The sequence below is a fragment of the Larus michahellis genome, chromosome 2 (genome assembly GCF_964199755.1).
Source record: "Larus michahellis chromosome 2, bLarMic1.1, whole genome shotgun sequence".
Taxonomy (NCBI): Eukaryota; Metazoa; Chordata; class Aves; order Charadriiformes; family Laridae; genus Larus; species Larus michahellis.
Window position 1 is genome coordinate 90,424,929 of NC_133897.1, and position 17,811 is coordinate 90,442,739.

The window sequence follows — 17,811 nt, forward strand, 5'->3', positions numbered from 1 at the left end:
CATGGTTCAGTGTGATATGATTTTAAGAGCCTATCGCTTGTGGAAATTCCAGTATATCTTTGTTAGGATTTCAAACATACATTTCAACAATTCCTAGAAGCAACTGTTTTCAGGAGTATCAGCAAGATAAGGAAAATACATTATTACAATATTCTTTACTTAAATAAGGACCTGTGGTTTTGATGCTTATTGATTGCACTTGTAAGTCAGGAAGAGTTTGATATTTCAAGTTACAGCTGAGGTTTGACAAAAATGAAATTGATTGTTCCTCCCCTTTGAAGGTTTCAGTAAGATCTTATCACAGGATGAGTTTTGGATGCTTACTTAACTGCACAGTATTAAATTTAGTAGTCTAGTTATTAATAACACACAAGTAAACAATAAACCTTAATGGAGGCAGCATTGTTAAATATGGTGCATTTCTTTTTTAAATGACAGCATGGTTCTGAAGTAAAACACATTTGCTTTTAAATAAGAGATTGATTTTTTTCTTGACAAAAGTCATTACACCTGCGAAAACATTATTTTTCTGATCTTTTTTCTTTTTTTTTTTTTTTTGATGGGGGCATGGTGGGAAAAGTTATTTCTCTTATGTCAATAGGAAGTCTCCGAGCAGGACAGGTGTGCAATCCTCTGCTCATGCACTGCAGAACCACACGACCCTTTGGCTAATGGCTCCTCTATAATTAGGCTCACTTGGAAAGAAGTCTGAATGCAGCATGACACACTGAAACAATTTCTTCTATCCCCTTGGGATGTGCTAACTTCGTGTCGTGAATGAGTTGTAAAAGCAGATTGCCTGACCAGATTCTCTGGCAATATGCTGGACAAAATTTAAGTTCAATTAAATTGAAAAGGAAATATGGTATCTGTTTATATGTAAACTGATAGCCATGTTAATAGATTTTTTTGTCTTCTATTAGTTGCCAGCTTAGTGTAAAACTAAGAAATGGAGAAACGTCACATTATCTATGAGAGCAAGTATTTAATATTTGTTTAAATTGCTCTTGGCATGCTAACTTCTAGTGCATCCTACTGGCTCTTAATCTGCCTGTTCTACTTTACAAAATTCAATTACAGTAATAAGCAGTAACTTCAAGAGACATAAAGCATGGAAGAGTTTGTATTATCTTGTCCTTTTGGCTACTGCCTATTTTATTGAAGTTTCTGGAAAAAACCCCAGGCTTCTAACGAAACTTTAAAACTTCATACTTCTCAGACCTACCAAAAAGGTGGTAACTGTTTTAAATTCATATATAAAATAACCATGTTTGATGATACATTTTATTATGGTTTATTGCATTAGCCATAATAGTTGTACTGTATAACAAATCATTATTTTTCACTTGTTTGCATTCGAGAAGCCACAAATATGCAGAGTCCACTTTGAGTAGTAACATCCAAAATCAAGAATACCTGAGAGCTAAAGGGGCTTTTCCTAAGAGGTTCTCAAGGGGAAGACTTTTAATTTCCGCATGCCCCCCCCCCCAGTCTCTTCTACCGTGTCCCTCCCCATCTTTTTTTTTTTTCCTGCCAAAGTTTGCAATTGATTTCTTCATTTCCCAAAAATCTTCACAGTACAGTAATTTCCATTTGGTCGAGAAAATTACTTTTGGAAAGTGACAGTAAAACTTAAATTTCTCTGCTTAGTGTAACATAAATGTATTCTTTTTTCAGCCATAGGTACATTCTTCTGTCCTAACACAGTCAATCATTGTTCAATTAAGTAACACCAAAATATCCCTTTAAGGCTGAATTTTTGAAGTGAGCCAAATGAAATTATGCAGGTAGCGTAAATAGGGATTCTGATGGGGTTCTTAATTGTTTTAAACCTACTGAAGGAGACTTAACTCTTACGTGCTCATTTCTATCAGCTTAATTTATTTTAAATTACTAAGATGTTTGGGGACATAAATAGACCTAAGTTTCAATGTGGTGGTAGAAAATTGCTGTAGCTTTTAGTACCACTAGGATTACTAAAATTTGTAATTTGCATCCTGCAAAGGTACAGGCTTTCCATTACAAGCAGCGAGCAGTTTGGAAGGATGACTGGCAAGGGTCGCAGGGATAACTCAAGGCTTCAGACAATAAATTTCAAGGAATGTGTTACATTTTAATTCCTGCTTCCCGTGAGAGTACTTCTACAGTTTTTGAAGCTAGATATCTGAAAAGCAAGACAATCTGTACTGCATGTTGAAAACAGAACATGTGAACCTTAAAATTTTTGTTTATATTTTTCGACTGAAATACTGGAACTCATGACTCTATTTCTGGTATGCTAGCTGATCTACAGATATATTTTTTTATTTTCATTATTTTAGAATTATCTGAGCGAAAAGTCTAACTTGTACAAAGGAGTGCACTTCTCTGAAAATGACATACATGATGATGTGAATCAAGTCCTGGCATTCTGGTATTTTCTCCTAATGTTGTACTTGGCTGGATAGTAAGCGGGTTTCTTTGAAAGCAGGTTATTGTTGTCCCAGTCAAATTTGCTTGTTTAAAAATAATCATTCTCCTTGCCAAGAGATGGACGGTTGCTTTACCTGTTTGGCATATGGGAAGGTGAAAGCCTTTTCACACTTATTTTTTGGCATGAAAAATGGCATGGCATTGGATATGGAGCTTCCTGTTCAATGGAAAGTGTTGTGAGTGAGAAGGCAGAAGGAAGGCTAGGTCAGAGAACCGTTATCTAAGGCAACAACAGCTTGAAGGTTTTCAACAATGGAAATGTCTCAAGGTTAGACAGGGAGAGCCTGTTGGGCAAACCTTATTGTTGTGTTTTTTGCCAGAATTTTTAGAGAAATTGAGTTCTTTAAATAAGCGGATACCTGAAGGCATTCTTAACACCATCTCTTTCTCACTTGCATTTCTTACAGCAACTCAACTTCAGGACAGCTTGTGAACATGCCTAATGGCATCATCTCATTTCTGAATGGTGTGGTACCTCTGAAAGTGAGATTCTGCATGATCTAGAAGCTGAAGTCTCATGGAAAGTGGGAGCTGGCTCCTAAACAGTGTAGATGCTAAATACAGAGTGGATAATCTAGTGGATTCTTATGAATCAAAATCTAGGTCAGTCTATGAGCATTTTGACATATTGTCAAATATGACTAATCATTTTGTTAAACTTTCTGACTATCTCTGATGAAGTACCTTATCCTTGATCACCACATGATGTAACCTGAACCTTCAGTTCAGTGCCTCACCTTGTCTGACCTAGGGTGCTTAGAAATGCAGTAAATAGAACACAAAAGCTTTGGGTATTTTGAAAAAGTTTGTCCTTTAATGAAGGAGGTTGACAGTAATTGATGAATCGCATAATTCTTGCTATTCTTACTGCAAATGGTTTTAAAGCTTGAATTACAAGAATAATGTGACTTTATGTATTGGGTTTACGCGGCAAGGTTTTGGTTGCAGGGGGGCTACAGGGGTGGCTTCTGTGAGAAGATGCCAGAAGCTTCCCCCATGTCCGATAGAGCCAATGTCAGCCGACTCCAAGACGGACCCACCACTGCCCAAGGCTGAGCCCATCAGTGGTGGTGGTAGCACCTCTGGGATAATGTACTTAAGAAGGGAGGGGAAAAATAATGCATGGCAATAACCAAAGAGAGGAGTAAGACTATAAGAGACAAACAACTCTGCAGACACCAAGGTAAGTGAAGAAGGAGGGGAGGAGGTGCTCCAGGCACCAAAGACGCGGTTCCCCTGCAGCCCGTGGTGAAGCCCATGGTGAGGCAGGCTGTCCCCCTGCAGCCCATGGAGGCCCACCTTGGAGCAGATATCCACCTGCAGACTTTAGAGGACCCCATGCCGGAGCAGGTGGATGCCCAAAGGAGGCTGTGACCTCATGGGATGCCCATGCCGGAGCAGGCTCCTGGCAGGACCTGTGGACCCATGGGGAGAGGATCCCACGCTGGAGCAGGTTCACTGGCAGGACTTGGAACCGCATAGGGGACCCACACTGGAGCAGACTGTTCCTGAAGGACTGCACCCCATGGGAGGTACCCATGCTGGAGCAGTTTGTGAAGAGCTGCAGCCTGTGGGAAGGACCCATGTTGGAGAAGTTGGTGGAGAACTGTCTCCCATGGGAGGGACCCCACGCAGGAGCAGGGGAGGAGTGTGAGGAGTTCTCCCCCTGAGTAGGAAGGATCAGCAGAGACAAGGTGTGATGAACTGACCACAGCCCCCATTCCCCATCCCCCTGCGCTGCTCGGGGGAAGGAGGTAGAGAAATGGGGAGTGAAGTTGAGCCTGGGAAGAAGGGAGGGGTTGGGGGAGGTTTCTTAATTTTGGTTTTATATCTCATCCTCCTGTGATTTGATTGGTAATAAATTAATTTTCCCTAAGTCAAGTCTGTTTTGCCTGTGACGGTGAGTGATCTCCCTGCCCTTATCTCAGCCCACGAGCCTTTTGTTATATTTTCTCTCCCCTGTCCAGCTGAGGAGGGGAGCGACAGAGTGGCTGTGGTGGGTGTCCAGCTAGGGTCAACCCAGCACACTTTATATGTGGATTTCCACTGCAGTGCTGATGTATGTCATCTGGTAGTACTGGGTAAAACTTGGAAATGTGATAATATCTCTTCTACATAAGCGTCAATAATATAGGAGGCCTAATGCATTCTCAAAATTACCGTAACAACCAAAAAACCAGGAGGCGCTTGCATTTTATTTCTTTATTTCTGTTGTTAAACCATGTCCATAGCATTTGTGCCCAACAGAAGGATTTTGAGTAACAGGGTTGGAAGTTCTGCTTTGGGATCACCAAGTGAATTCCCAAATGCCTCTCAGCTATGTCTACATGATTTTTAGAAGGTAAAATTTGGTTCACTCTGGGGAAAAATAGTATTTGTAATCTGGCACAGACCTCATTAAGGATTAACTACTACAAATGCTTTTATTTTACTAATGGCATACAGCTTCCTACAGCTGAATGCACGTGAGATATGCAGCACCATTTCCTCTTTTTCTCCTGTGTAAATGTGATGGTCCCATAAAGATTTTGTAGGTTCACAAGGATGTATTTTTGGTTGAAAGTGTTTCTGAAAAGCTTAGCAGTTTATTGCACTTATTTTTCACTTCTGACTTCTATTGTCTTTAGCAAGAGCAAGTAAAGTATTGCACAAAGCCTCAGGGGTCTTGGTGGACTCTGACTTTAATCTCCTCAAAGAAGGATGGGCAGGTTGAGCTTAATTAGAAACATGCATGTCTAATCGAAGGGTAAATTTAGAATCACAGGTTTTAAGAATTGGCATTAGAAACAGAGTCATGATACCAAGAAGTCTTTTTCATATAAATGGGAGCATTGAACAGAAGCCATAGTATACATGAGAAACCTAATGCACTATTCTGTTAAGCAATTGTTCAATGCTCTCAGGTAAACAGGTCTTTAAAATATGTGTCATTACTTTTTTTTTTTTTTCCCTCCAATAAAAACAAATTCCAAAGCATGCATTTCTGGTCAAATTAGGGAAGTTTGTTAGCCTCTGAGTGTTTCCACTGGGAGCCTGTGCGCTTAATTCTCAATGCTGACTGTCATAATGAGCACTCAAAGGATGGATAATACTCCTCATTTCAGAAAGAAACAAACATTTCCTTACATTCTGTGTCACCTTATGTAGCGTAGGTCTGTGCAGCAATTACTTTATGTGGATGAAATGCAAAGGTATGGTGTAAAACTTGACCTTTATATCACCTCTTTGTCTTTTTGAGGTTGAGTTTTGATCAGTTGTCTTAAATGTTCCCTCTCTGTAAATAAATTTTAATTAGAAGTAGTCAAGATTAATCAGCTTTATAATTCTTAATTTTCTGTCTCTAGGTCCAGGAGGTACACTGCATGTATAGGTCTTGCTGTCTTTTTTTTTTCCCCAGTCTGTTTGAAGAGAGGTGAATTTTCGGTAGCGAGTAATAAATATTTCTTCTATTTCATGTGTATTAGTATAAAAAGAATTAAACTGAGCAGAGAAAATACAAGTTTTTGAACGGTAAAAACAAAAGTCAAGACTTTGATTGTATTTTGTGCCTTCAGTTTAGCTTAGAATGGCTAAAACTTTGCACAGTTAGATTAAGTAAAGTGATTTAGTTTGTTTTCCAAAGTAAGATTTTTTAAAAATTTTTTTATTATTTTTAGCAAGTGCAACATTGGTGCTTGAGGAATATGCTATACTCAACATTTATGTCCAGCTAAGTGCCATGTAAACTCGACCTACTTTTAGTACTTCGGGCCATTTTGTATTTTTGAGGTCTGGCACCTCTGTCTGGCCTCCTGAACATGCTGGTGTCCTTTTGTTGGGTAACATGTGGGGCAGTGTCACTTCAGAGAACCTGATTTTCTTGGTTTTGTGTGAACTACCGAAATATATTTACTCAAACCAGAACCGGCCGTCGAGGGGAAGCAGGGGTTTCCTCTACAACATTCCTCTGCCCACTGGAGTCCTCAGGCTGACATTGCTGATGGATCGCTCTGTCTGAGACTCTCTCAGCATCGCCTCCCCTCTAAAAATATCCATCGAGGAGCTACTTGGCTTTTGATCAGTGGTGATGACAATATTTCAGGTCCCCAAATGACAGATTGCTGGTGATCTATTGACAGAACAGACTTAGAGCAATGATATTTTGTCAAGGAGCCAAAGACTCTGTAGTATAAATTGCTTTTGCGTTTGGTTTTTTTTTTTTACTGCCTATCTGGTGTCCAAGGCAGAGAAGGAGATCTGAGGTACTGTTAATAGCAAACCAAAAAAGGCTGGGGGAGGAAAGTGGGGGCAGGGAGAGAGGCTGGAAGGCACAGTTGCTGTATTGTCGATGAGTAAGAAAGGTGCTAATTCAATCTTTTAACGTAAGTGGTTGAGCCAGTCTGATGATTTCCAGTAAATACTTTAAGAAATACATTTTCAGAAGTGTATTATTTACAAAAGCATACCAGTTCTAACAGGAGATCTTGCACAGATACAATAAACAAAACACAGTTTGAACTTTAAGAAATGCATGCCTGCATATATTCTATTCGTATGCTATAAGCAGGTCTGGAATTAGCTGGACCTGTGTCAAATGTTAAAATTCCTCTCTTGCACGAGTGTTACATAACTTGTATTTCGAGCTCAAAAGCCATGTAATTTTGTATTTTCCCCCAGGCAAACCCCCGTTGTACTCTTGTTGAGTATGGTAACAGAAATCCAACTGATTCAATGGGACACCTGTGCTTTACAAGATGTCCCTTAGTAAAAATATTTTTTCTCCTTATTCAGCCTTCTTTCACTTGTTCTTCAATAACTCCACAATCTAACATTTATCGTGACACAGGTGTTTGTTGTTCTTTTTTTTGTTTGGTGGGGGTTGGTTTGTTGGTTTAAAGAAAATTACAGGTATTACAGTGTTATCATACAACAGGCAGGATGAGTGATCTCAGTAATAGTTTATAATTTTTATACTTCAGAACTCATAAATTTTGCTACACTGGGTGAAATGATTATTTTCCAGATTTGATCAATATATGAGTTCCAGGTGGGGGAAAACTGATGGAAGAGTGGGAAAGAGAAGGAAAAAAATCATAATGCTAGTTTGCTTAGCTAACTTATCTTACAGACATATCCTTCCTGACCTGTAGAACAGTGTAGTTCTGGAAGTACAAGGTTTGTTTAGCAGATACTGTAGTGTACTTGTCAATAAATGGTATTGCTCTCTAGAAAGTCATACAGACCTCTAAAACAAGTAACTAAGTTTATGGAAATACATGTTCTTGGGAATGAAGCAATTATTTTTCCCCTTTTTGCTGTTTTTAAATTCACTTATTCATAAAGTATTTAGCATGCCTGAGTACAATACCATAACTGTAATAAAAGAAGCAAGGACTACTGATTTTTGAAGGGCTTAATATTCTCATCATAACATTTAAGTATCCATGTTTTCCAAATACTTTTCTAATAAATCTGTATTAAACTATGGTCTTTTGGTTCTACTTTGGATTTAATAACGACGTAGTATTGGCAGGTAGCCAAAAATTAAGGGGTTTTGTTACATGGTTTTATTTAGGAGTGTCTAATTTGTAGTGCTATGCAATATAGTCATATTTTTGGCTTAACAAAAGTGAATAAGTGGTTGGTAGGAAAAAGCTGAGCTGGCGGGGAGGGGAAATGGGACAAGTGGAAAAGAGCAGCAGTGCCTAGAACTGATTTCAGAGTGAGAATGGGGAGGAAAGGAGTGATTGTTCTTGGGGTTACAAAGTTAAAAGTATTTCCCTAACTGTTCTACCTGTTGATCCACTGAAATGCATTAGTCCTACACAGGGGACTGTAAGGATCCAGGTGAATCCTTACTATATATAGTCTCTTGAATTGTTTGTCTGTAGAGAAGTAGGTGCCAGGTTTCCTTCCCTGTGCACATTCAAGGTGATACTAGTTTGTCCTCTTTCATGCTTACCTACCTATCCAGCAAAACCATGTGCTGGTGGATGTGTTGTAAATGTTAGGATGCTGTCACCCTACAAAGAGGCAATTTTGGTGTTTATACTGAAAATAGGGTTAGTGAGTTAGTTTGACATTTTAATGAAGTGATTTAGTCTTCAGGTCTGGAGTAAGCTATTGGACTTTAGGTTCAACTTTTTCTGCTCATCTGACAATAGAAGTGCAAGCTTTGGATACTGAGAACACATTTAGAAATACCCATTCTTCTGTATATTTGGTGAATGCACATGCATTAATATGTGGGACGTTGTTATTTGAATAAAAGTTGTAAAATAAAAATGAGAGAGAATTTTAACTTCTTACTGCTAGGAAGTGTGGTAGCCACCTAAAACTCAGGTTAGATGAAGTTCTTTTTTTAAAGGAGAAATATTTGTGTTCTCACAGTGAAACAAGACTCTACAGTGCTTAGTTACAGTACAACTAAATTAAGTAGATGGTATAAGAGAGACATACTTCAGGGTCTGTATCAAGGTGGGAGAATGTATGTGCAGGTAGAAATGTCTACATAGAAGCGTGGTATGGGCTTTCAGTGGCTGCTCCCATTCAGATGGGAAATCAACCTCAGCAATAAGTAGTAGCTACAGCACCTCAGATTGCCTGTGTGATTCATCAAGAACCTTGCCTGTTGGAACGGTGTGAGTTGAGACCTATGTTTGGTTTTGGATCAGCTAAAGGAGGCAACATCACTGTGATAAATCCTCTACTACTTCAATAGAGTTTGAGGATAGCTAAAATAATTTTATTTTTGTATTCCATTCCCTTCAATGTGCAGCTCATAGTAGTTTATGTGAAAGGGCTAGAGACTTGTGATTTATTTCACAATACCAGGTTTTAGATATAAAGTGTATTTCTGAAGCACAGCTATACATCTGCATTTCATAGGAACAGTCAGAGAAAGGAAGGCCAGTACAAAGCTTTTTCTTCTTTGCACATGAGTCATTTTTGGAGCTTCTTCAAAAAGGTGACTTACCCTGCTGAATGATTTTATAGAACATTGTGTAATGTTTCTGATGTATTAATCTTCATCTTTTTCATATATGTGTAGAAAAGAAGAATAAAATGGGGATTGCAGTTTAAGGTCTGAGCATTTCTATGTACAGAACTTCTGAAGTTTGAATATATAGGCAGAGTTTTTAAAAGTACCTAAATATGACATTCCAATATTACCCAAAACATAACAGACATTTAAAGCAGTGCTGCCTCTCTCTTAATTATTTATTTCTGTCATGCGGGCTTCCTCTTCTGTAACAGCTTTTTGTTCAGTTGTCTTGAAACAGTCATTAGTGGCTTAAATAGAATATCACCAAAGTTTTTGTTGCCTCCTGAATTCTGTTGTTGCATTATTATTTCATTTTTTTAAATTATTTTAAACATCTGGGATCTCTCCTGCTCTCTGACAGAATGTGAGTGCTGTCACTTGTTAACAAGTGTGCACGCGTTACATATGGCAGCCCTCCGTGGTTTATGATACTGCTTTATAGATGAAATAATTTCATGGTGCAAAAACGTGATGTCAAGGGTCTCAAGCTGCTGTCTCGAGATGCAGGCTAGCTTGTGGTGGGAGCCTCAGGAATTCCTCCGGTCATCCGGTCTGCAGCTCTCGTTTCAAACTTTCTTATTGTTCTTCTTATATCAAACCAAACTTCTGAATGTTTGAGTGGAAGTGTATTTGCTTCTTATTGATACTGTATTTCAGTAGGCTAATTTTGTTATGAAACTGGACTTCAGAACTAAGTTACACCAGGAGCTCGAAGCTGGTTGTAATATGCCAGTGTTTCCCACCTTGAAATACGGAGTGATCTCAAAACATTTGAGTTCATCCGTGACCTTTTACAAGCAATGACAAACACAAGAACCACAGTCAGGACTATGCTTCAGCACTCTGCCTGTGCAGAGTGGCATCTAACCAACTCCTTCCCAGGGCGCGTTGAGAAAATTGTGTGCTGTAGATTCATTAACTGTACCGTATACGAAAGACCATATGCAAGAATGCAGATGGAGTAGCAGACTGTAGTGTTAATTTACCAATCATCTAAGCAATCAAACATAGTGGTGGCTCTTCTTTTTGTACTCCCTCAGTGTTTTGACAACTGAACTTAGATCACAACCCTGTTGAACTGGTGCTGTCCAAAGCACGCTCACAGATGGTCCTTGTGCTGAAAAGTTCAAAAACCTAGCTAACACAATTGCTGAAGGGAAAACAAGTCTAGAGAGGGTGAAAACAGGTCAGGTACAAACATGAAAATAGGATCCTTGTTGCTTATGTACTCCGTCTCCTAGAACATGTAGCCCTTTCCATGTCGTGTAAGCAAATACTTGTCCCTTGTTCTGCTGCTCTCAGTGCATGGATGGCATAAAACTTAACTTTTGCTTGACTTCTTATGATGCTTTCCCAAGCAGGTAACAACATGTTTTATGTGATGCAAGTGGCTTTTTTTCCAAAACAGAACGCGTCATTACTGAGCTTGTGCCCCTTCTTTTAAAAAAATGAAAATCAGTAAAAGGGGTGTCATTTAGAGGGGAAAAAAGAAGGGGAGGAAGGTAAATTGTACTGGGCGTCTTCCCTGTGAGAAGTTTAAAACCAGAACTTGCTTTTGCAAGAATAATGAAGCTGTAGAAGGTGTCAGTGAATACCCTGCTGGTGGTCACTTGCTACAGCATTTATACTACTGTATTAACACAGAGTGTGTAAGGAATGGTATTAAACTCCTTTGTGAGCAAGAGTCTGTTGCTGTTGTTTCATCATGTACTAAGAGAGAGAACTGGCCGGACAGCTTCTGTTCAAGCCTTGTTGTGGTACCAGTAATAATTTCTTTCCAATCCTTTCCTTCTTTTTTTTTTTTTGTCTGTTTCAAGACAAATGTTTAGAATTCCTATATCCATAGGTTGTCTTCTTCAAATAGAGGTCAAGTTGATGTGGAAGTAATTGAAGATTCTTTCAGCAAAATAATTAGCATAGGTAAGCCCTAGAATACCTGGACAATCTCTCAGCAATTTTCTGTTAACTTTCACAAAGCATTAAACGCTATTCTCATTTTGGTTTGTTTTAAAAATATCTCAGAGCTTTTAAGATGATTTCTCAAAAGTGGTCTTTTTTGGCGTCATTTCTCTTGACATTCATTTTGTGAGGAGAAACAAAGAAAGAAAACAGAAAAAAAGAAACAAAAAGGGAACAAAAAGGGAAAGGGCCAAGGTGGCTGAGCACCCTAGGGTTTGACTCAGTGGATCAGAAGGTAACCATAGACTTACCTTTGCACTTTGTATATAAGGTAGAAGTTGCCTTTATCACTTAGTGTGTTTAAAATGAAGTAAAAATACCTCAACAACTGTAGGTAATGACTTTGGTGGCAAGAATGTATAATGATGTTTTTGGCCATACTATGGATTGTGTTTATTGTTCTGGAATAATTTGCAGGTAGTGATACAATACACAATCAAAAAGATATTTAATGCAATATTAATTTGAAAAATAAAATTTGTTAAACATAACAAATTCCATGAAACGTTAGTTGTAGCTTTTGTAGCTGCTGCTATTTCAGTTAAAACAATAATTAAAAAATAAAAGGTTTGCTGAGCAAAATGAATTCAGTTTATTGGAGAAATTTTATTTTCACAACTGATCCATGTGTATACTTGTAGTCAGCCTTGATAGTATTGTCTATTGAAATGCACAGTGAATTTTAGAACATCTGCCCCTCTCATTATTCTAAATATTAGTATCCTAAATGCATGTACATAAGGTGATTACTCCTTATGTTTTTATACACTGCAGTTCTAGGAGCTGCTCAAAGCATGTCTTTGTTTTTCTTATCCATTGTTCCTCTAGGTTGTCAGATTAAAATCAGCAAGACTTTTGCATAGTTAACAATCACACCTCAAAAGGGTAAATACAATGTGAATGACAATGGTATTTCCTACAGATATAATCTGAAGAGAAATTTCAGTTTAAAAACCATAGTTCCTAGGAGATAAGTTTGTTTACCGTTATGTGTGGATATAGCAGAGTACATTATCTCCTTTATCCATGGTAGAGATAATATTTCTTTTGTGTGTGTGCTCAGGGGACGGATAGACTTTGAATCTTTTTTTTCTTTTGTCTGTCTTTTTTTTTTTCCCCGCCTTCTTCCAACACACAGTTCCACAGTTGAGCACCCTTCCCTGACATCACTCAGTCTCTTACGAGCTTTGCTGTAGGCTTCATTACCTGTGTTTTCAGCTACTAGCTGGCTTGTTTTGGATGCTGCTTTTTGCTGGGTTAAGGCACAGGGCGTTGTTAGTGACAGAGAACCAGAGCTCGCTCCTCATGGCTGTGGCAGCATGAAATTCCGTGGCATCTCATTGTCGGTCTGTGACTATCAAGCTGTCTCAGGGTGGTTCCAGTAGAGCTTTTCCTGTTATTCCACTGTACACTCTGTTAGAGAGGCAAGAATGTATCTGATCAAATCCTAGTAAACAGCTGACTTTGGCTTCAGAATTAGTTTGTAGGCAACAGTGTATTTGCTCGCTGAAGAGTGGTGGAGTTGGTACTAATCCACTTTGTCATGGCATCTGCCCATCACCTACATTAAAAATTCTACTTTTATACTAGTTGTAGGAGATTTAAAGTCTCTAATAATTATCTTTGAAAGGTCATGGCGATCAGGGGAGGTTCCTGAGGACTGGAGGAAAGTGGACATCATTCCTGCCTTCAAGAAGGATGATCTGGGGAACTACAGGCCTGTCAGCATCACCTCATTCCCTGGGAAGGCGATGGAGCAAATCCTCCTGGAAACAATTTCCAAACATATGAAGGACAAGAAGGTGATTGGGAGTAGTCAGCATCAATTTATGAAGGAGAAGACATGCTTGACCAGCCTGATAGCCTTCTACGATGAAGAAGATGGATGAAGGGAGAGCAGTGTTTGTGATTTATTATGACTTGATGGGAGACTTTTGGCAGTCTCCCATTACATCCTCATAGACCAGCTCTTGAAGTACGGGTTAGATAAATGGACAGTGACATGGACTGAAAACTGGCTGAACTACTGGGCTCAAAGGGTTGTGGTCAGCAGCATGAAGTCCAGCTGGAGGCTGGTCACTAATGGTGTACCCCAGGGATTGATACTGTGTCCTATATTGTTTAATATCTTCATTCGTGATCTGTGTGATGGGACAGAGTTACACTCAGCAAGTTTACAGATGATACAAAACTGAGAGGAGTGGCTGATACACCAGAGGATTGTGCTGCCATTCAGAGAGATGATAACAGGTTGGAGAAAAGAGCGGACAGGCACCTTGTGAAGTTCACAAAGGCAAAATGCCAAGCTCTGCACCTGGGTTGGAATAACCTCTTGCACCAGGACATGCTGGGACCAACTGTCTGAAGAGCAGCTTTGCAGAGAAGAATCTAGGGTTCCTGGTGGACAAGTTGGACATCAGCCAGCAGTGTGCTCTCATGGCAAACAAGGCCAGACAGCCCCCTGGGCTGCGTTAGGAAAAACATCACCATGAAGTGGAGGGAAGTGACTCTTCCCTTCTACACAGCACTGATGAGGCTACATCTGGAGAGCTGTGCGCGGTTCTGCTGCATTTCTAGATAATTTACAACTGTTCTTTGACTTCTGCTTTGGCATCTGCATTGTCTCAAAGTAATTAGTGGGCTGCAGTATCCGTTTAACTGTTACTTAACGTTGAATGAGGAAGAAGGCATTAAACTGGGAATGGAAGCTGTTTTAAATGAGGGTACGGGTCTGATATGTTCCCACTGACACTTGCTTTTAACACAGTAGGCAACTGGTTTCTCTGCAAATGGGAGTCTGTACATGGTCTTCAGATTGAACGTTGGATAGGTTAATCATCCCAAGAATGTCAGTTGCATTGTGGCTTGTCCAGTGTGCAGGACAAGTTTCTTGGCAGGCAGATGGCAAATGAATGTTCTGGTGCTGCCTGAGAACTTTGACATAACAGGATGCAAAGGAGCTCAGAGCTTTGCAGAGTTTCTAGTAGGGCCAGTACGCCTGCAGTAAGGGTGTCTGTACAGCGCCATTCAGCTTTGCCCGAGACCAACTCTTCTACATTCAAGAGCTAGTCTCCTGAAATTCAAAATTCAACGTAGCGAAAGCTGGATCCCTGAGGAGCCCATCATCAAGATATTTCAAGAGTCTTATTACAGTTTTCTCCAAAATAGACCCTGTATGATTTTGTTAGCAATTGGTCTTCATTTCATTTCACCAGTCACTGATATGGCACTCTACTTTATTTAAAGTGATGTGTATGTCTCAAATTACTCTGATACTGGAACTGGAGAAGTATATGTAGCATGCTCCCTTTTTTCTGGACACTCTGATCCATGTGGGTTTTATTTGCTTTCTCAACAAAAAGAAGGAGAGATGTTTGCGACAAAAGACCAGCGTTCTCGGAGTCAGAAAGCTTTGGATTAATGGCTTGCAATTTTAAACTATCTTAAAAATAAGCACTTCACAGTTGGAATTTACATTTTTTGTCATGTTATTGATGATAGTAAATGCCTCTTTAATATTCAGATTCTAAAATGTTTGTTCATTTTTTCTTTCATAATGAAGTATCATATCATTATCTTTCATAATAAGCTATCCTGCTTTGGTTGGAGGAAGTTGCTTAAAATCTGCACGACTGCTTGAAAGACTCTGTATTTTTGGACTTATGGGATGATAATAGCAGAAAATTAATGCTTAATGTTTGAGCATATTTGTCTTGGATCAGGAGAGCATGATCTACTGAGCTCTGAACAGGTAGTTCCTTATTATATAGTATAGGAAGTTGCATCCTAACATTAACTTTCTCAAAAAGTCATAAGGCATAGAGCAATTTTGTAGTCAAAAGTCCTTTTCCCCTTCAGACCTTGTATGGGCAGGGTTTGGGGGCAAGGGAGAAGAAGCTGGACAAGTGAAGATTAACACTGCTTTTATTCAGAGAACATGAATAAAATTTAAATTCCACTCTATTAAAAAAAAAAATCTGTGTGACAATAAATGTTAGGAATATTGGTTTACAGGGTTGCATAGTGGATGATCTAGTATTTTACTGTCTGTCTCTGTGTTTGTTTTATTTTCTCATAAACTAAGTGAAACGTTAAATTTTATAAAGCTGCAGAGTTATGGGGGGGAAATTAAATTCCCCTTTCTTATAACAGGGTAGTATTAATTATGATTTGTTTTTCTAGTTTTTGTTCCTATAGACCCAGATGTCCTGGGCTAGTTGAAAGAGGTGAGCGGTCTGATCACACTGAATGAAATCAGAATTGAACCTCTAATGTATTGGTTTTGTATTCTCGCGTGAACCTTTCTGTACCAGTCTGCATTTGTTAGAGGCTGGAGTTCTGGATCGTAAGCTCTTCCAAATTTCATGATAATTCTAATTACCTAGCTTCTGAGTTGCTTCTCTGTGGGAGCAAAACCTCTAGAGGGTGCCAAAAAACTGGCTTTGCTTACAGAAGCTGTTAGGTCCTGTACTGCTAATGTCAGAAGTGCAGGTCAAAGTTCAGTTCCTGGAAGCTCTTCCTGCTCTTGGTAATTCAGGTGCCATAGAAATACCTGCTCCTTTAATTTTAGTTCTGAAGTCTTCCTACTCTGCGATGATAACCTTTTTTTGTAGTGTTTTTTTTTTTTGTACTGGGCACTAACTGTATGATGGACAGGACTGGTTTTACATTTTCTTTTTTTTTAAAACATACTTAATCTTTATTCATAATTCCTCCAAAGGGAAAGAATACCTGATGTTTCTAATGTCACACAGAGCATACACTGAGATAAATACTGTTTCCTTGACCAAAGCTTCCTTTAACAGCAGGGTCTATAAATCACAGATTTTCCCATTCCTTTGTAACTCCTAATCTTTCCCAACATCATGCCCTTCACTGTTGCCAGGTTTTCAAAAGTTCCAGCTAGCTTTAGGCAAACGCTGCATTTAAACCAAACAAAAAAAGGGAGGGGAGATGTTCAATAGTAGAGATGGGTACAGGGTAGATGGTCCATGAACAGTTTCTCTAAATAGTTACTTGTAATTGACTTCTTGACATGTAACCACATCTCAAGAGAAACTAGACCAGAATTTTTTAAGAAACACTATTTAATACCAGTTAAACATGTACAACATGACAAAATATTGTCAGCTGGACTATATATCAAGCAGTGTCACTGCCAATCTGCTGCAGCTAGCAATGAAGAGGACACTGTTAGAAGCACTAGGTTTTAGAGGGCTAGTAATTGCTCCTGGGGCACCTTGTCAGACGACAAAATTTGCTTTGTTTCTTGTCTTTCTCCATATAGGTGTGCCAAAAATACCTGGATATATTCACGTGTTGTAGTTTGAAATATTCCTAGGAATTCTTCTTAACCCCAGCCTTGCATGCAACCTCAACATGCTTAAAGTGGTTGTAGACAGTAATGATGTGTGTCTTTAAAAATAAGGTGGTCTATCAAGGTTGAAGTCATCAACACAGACTAAAAATTGGGGAGGAAGGTTCTTAGGGGTTTTGTAGGTATTTGGAAGCTTCTGCTATAACATATGATTCTTTGGGGGTTTTGTATATGACCTAGGACCGTTTCCCCCACTCCCTCAAGTTATGTGAATTCTTTGTATCTTTGTATTCTGGTCATTACAATCAAATCCTGTTGATGTTTACTCAAAATTCTGTTGACATCAGTCAAACTATTTACATGAGTAAAACCTGGGGGATTTTCCCCAGATTACATAATCTCCTAATGAATGTAATAATTTATATATATTAACAGAGCATTTATAGTGGTTCGTGATCAAGATCAGTATTTAGTCTACAGAAATTGCATCATGTATAAATCAATTACATGATCTGCCTGAAGAGGACTTTAAGAATATTGCAAAATTAAGTGCTTGAACTTGCCAAAAAAAAAAGTTAGTATATATTCTTAAACTGTGACACACCATTTCAATAGAGTGCTGGGAAAACATGGTGAAAATGGTGAGAGAAGGCTATCTAAAGAGAAAAGTTTGTCCCAGTAAATAGAGACTTGTTAGTATGGCAAGACTAATGGAATCGATTGCTTTTACCAAAAAGTTAAGATAGTTTTATTTATGCAGCTAATCCTAAGAGTGCAGAGAAAATCTGATGTCATTTGCAGGAAAGAGGTTGGAGCTTAGGAAAAAGGGAGAAGGGGCCTGTTCCAAAAAAAAATCACATGGCATGCGTTGGATTAAAAATTAGTTGAATGATCTCAAATAACTGTGAGTTTAAGGATCCTTACCCTTCATTGCAATCAGCTGAGACACTGCAAGCGTATTCAGAAGAGTCTTACTGGAGTGAATCATGATCTAGAAAACACACCTGCAGAAGATGATAAAGAAGGTTAAGCTGTCTTC

General features: G+C 38.9%; 1 protein-coding gene across 8 annotated transcripts in view; it reads left to right on the forward strand.

Moving 5' to 3' along the window:
* The window catches only part of CTNND2 (catenin delta 2), a 683,266-nt gene that overhangs the window by 2,797 nt on the left and 662,658 nt on the right, over nucleotides 1–17,811 (forward strand). Inside the window, exon 1 of one of the 8 annotated variants that reach the window (XM_074576186.1) lies at nucleotides 3,045–3,075. The exons of the other annotated variants lie outside the window; for them this stretch is intronic. Within the exon in view, the coding sequence (XP_074432287.1) occupies nucleotides 3,060–3,075 (16 nt within the window). The 5' untranslated portion in view covers nucleotides 3,045–3,059. Of the gene's footprint in view, nucleotides 1–3,044; nucleotides 3,076–17,811 lie in introns of those variants that run through there. 8 annotated transcript variants of the gene reach the window in all.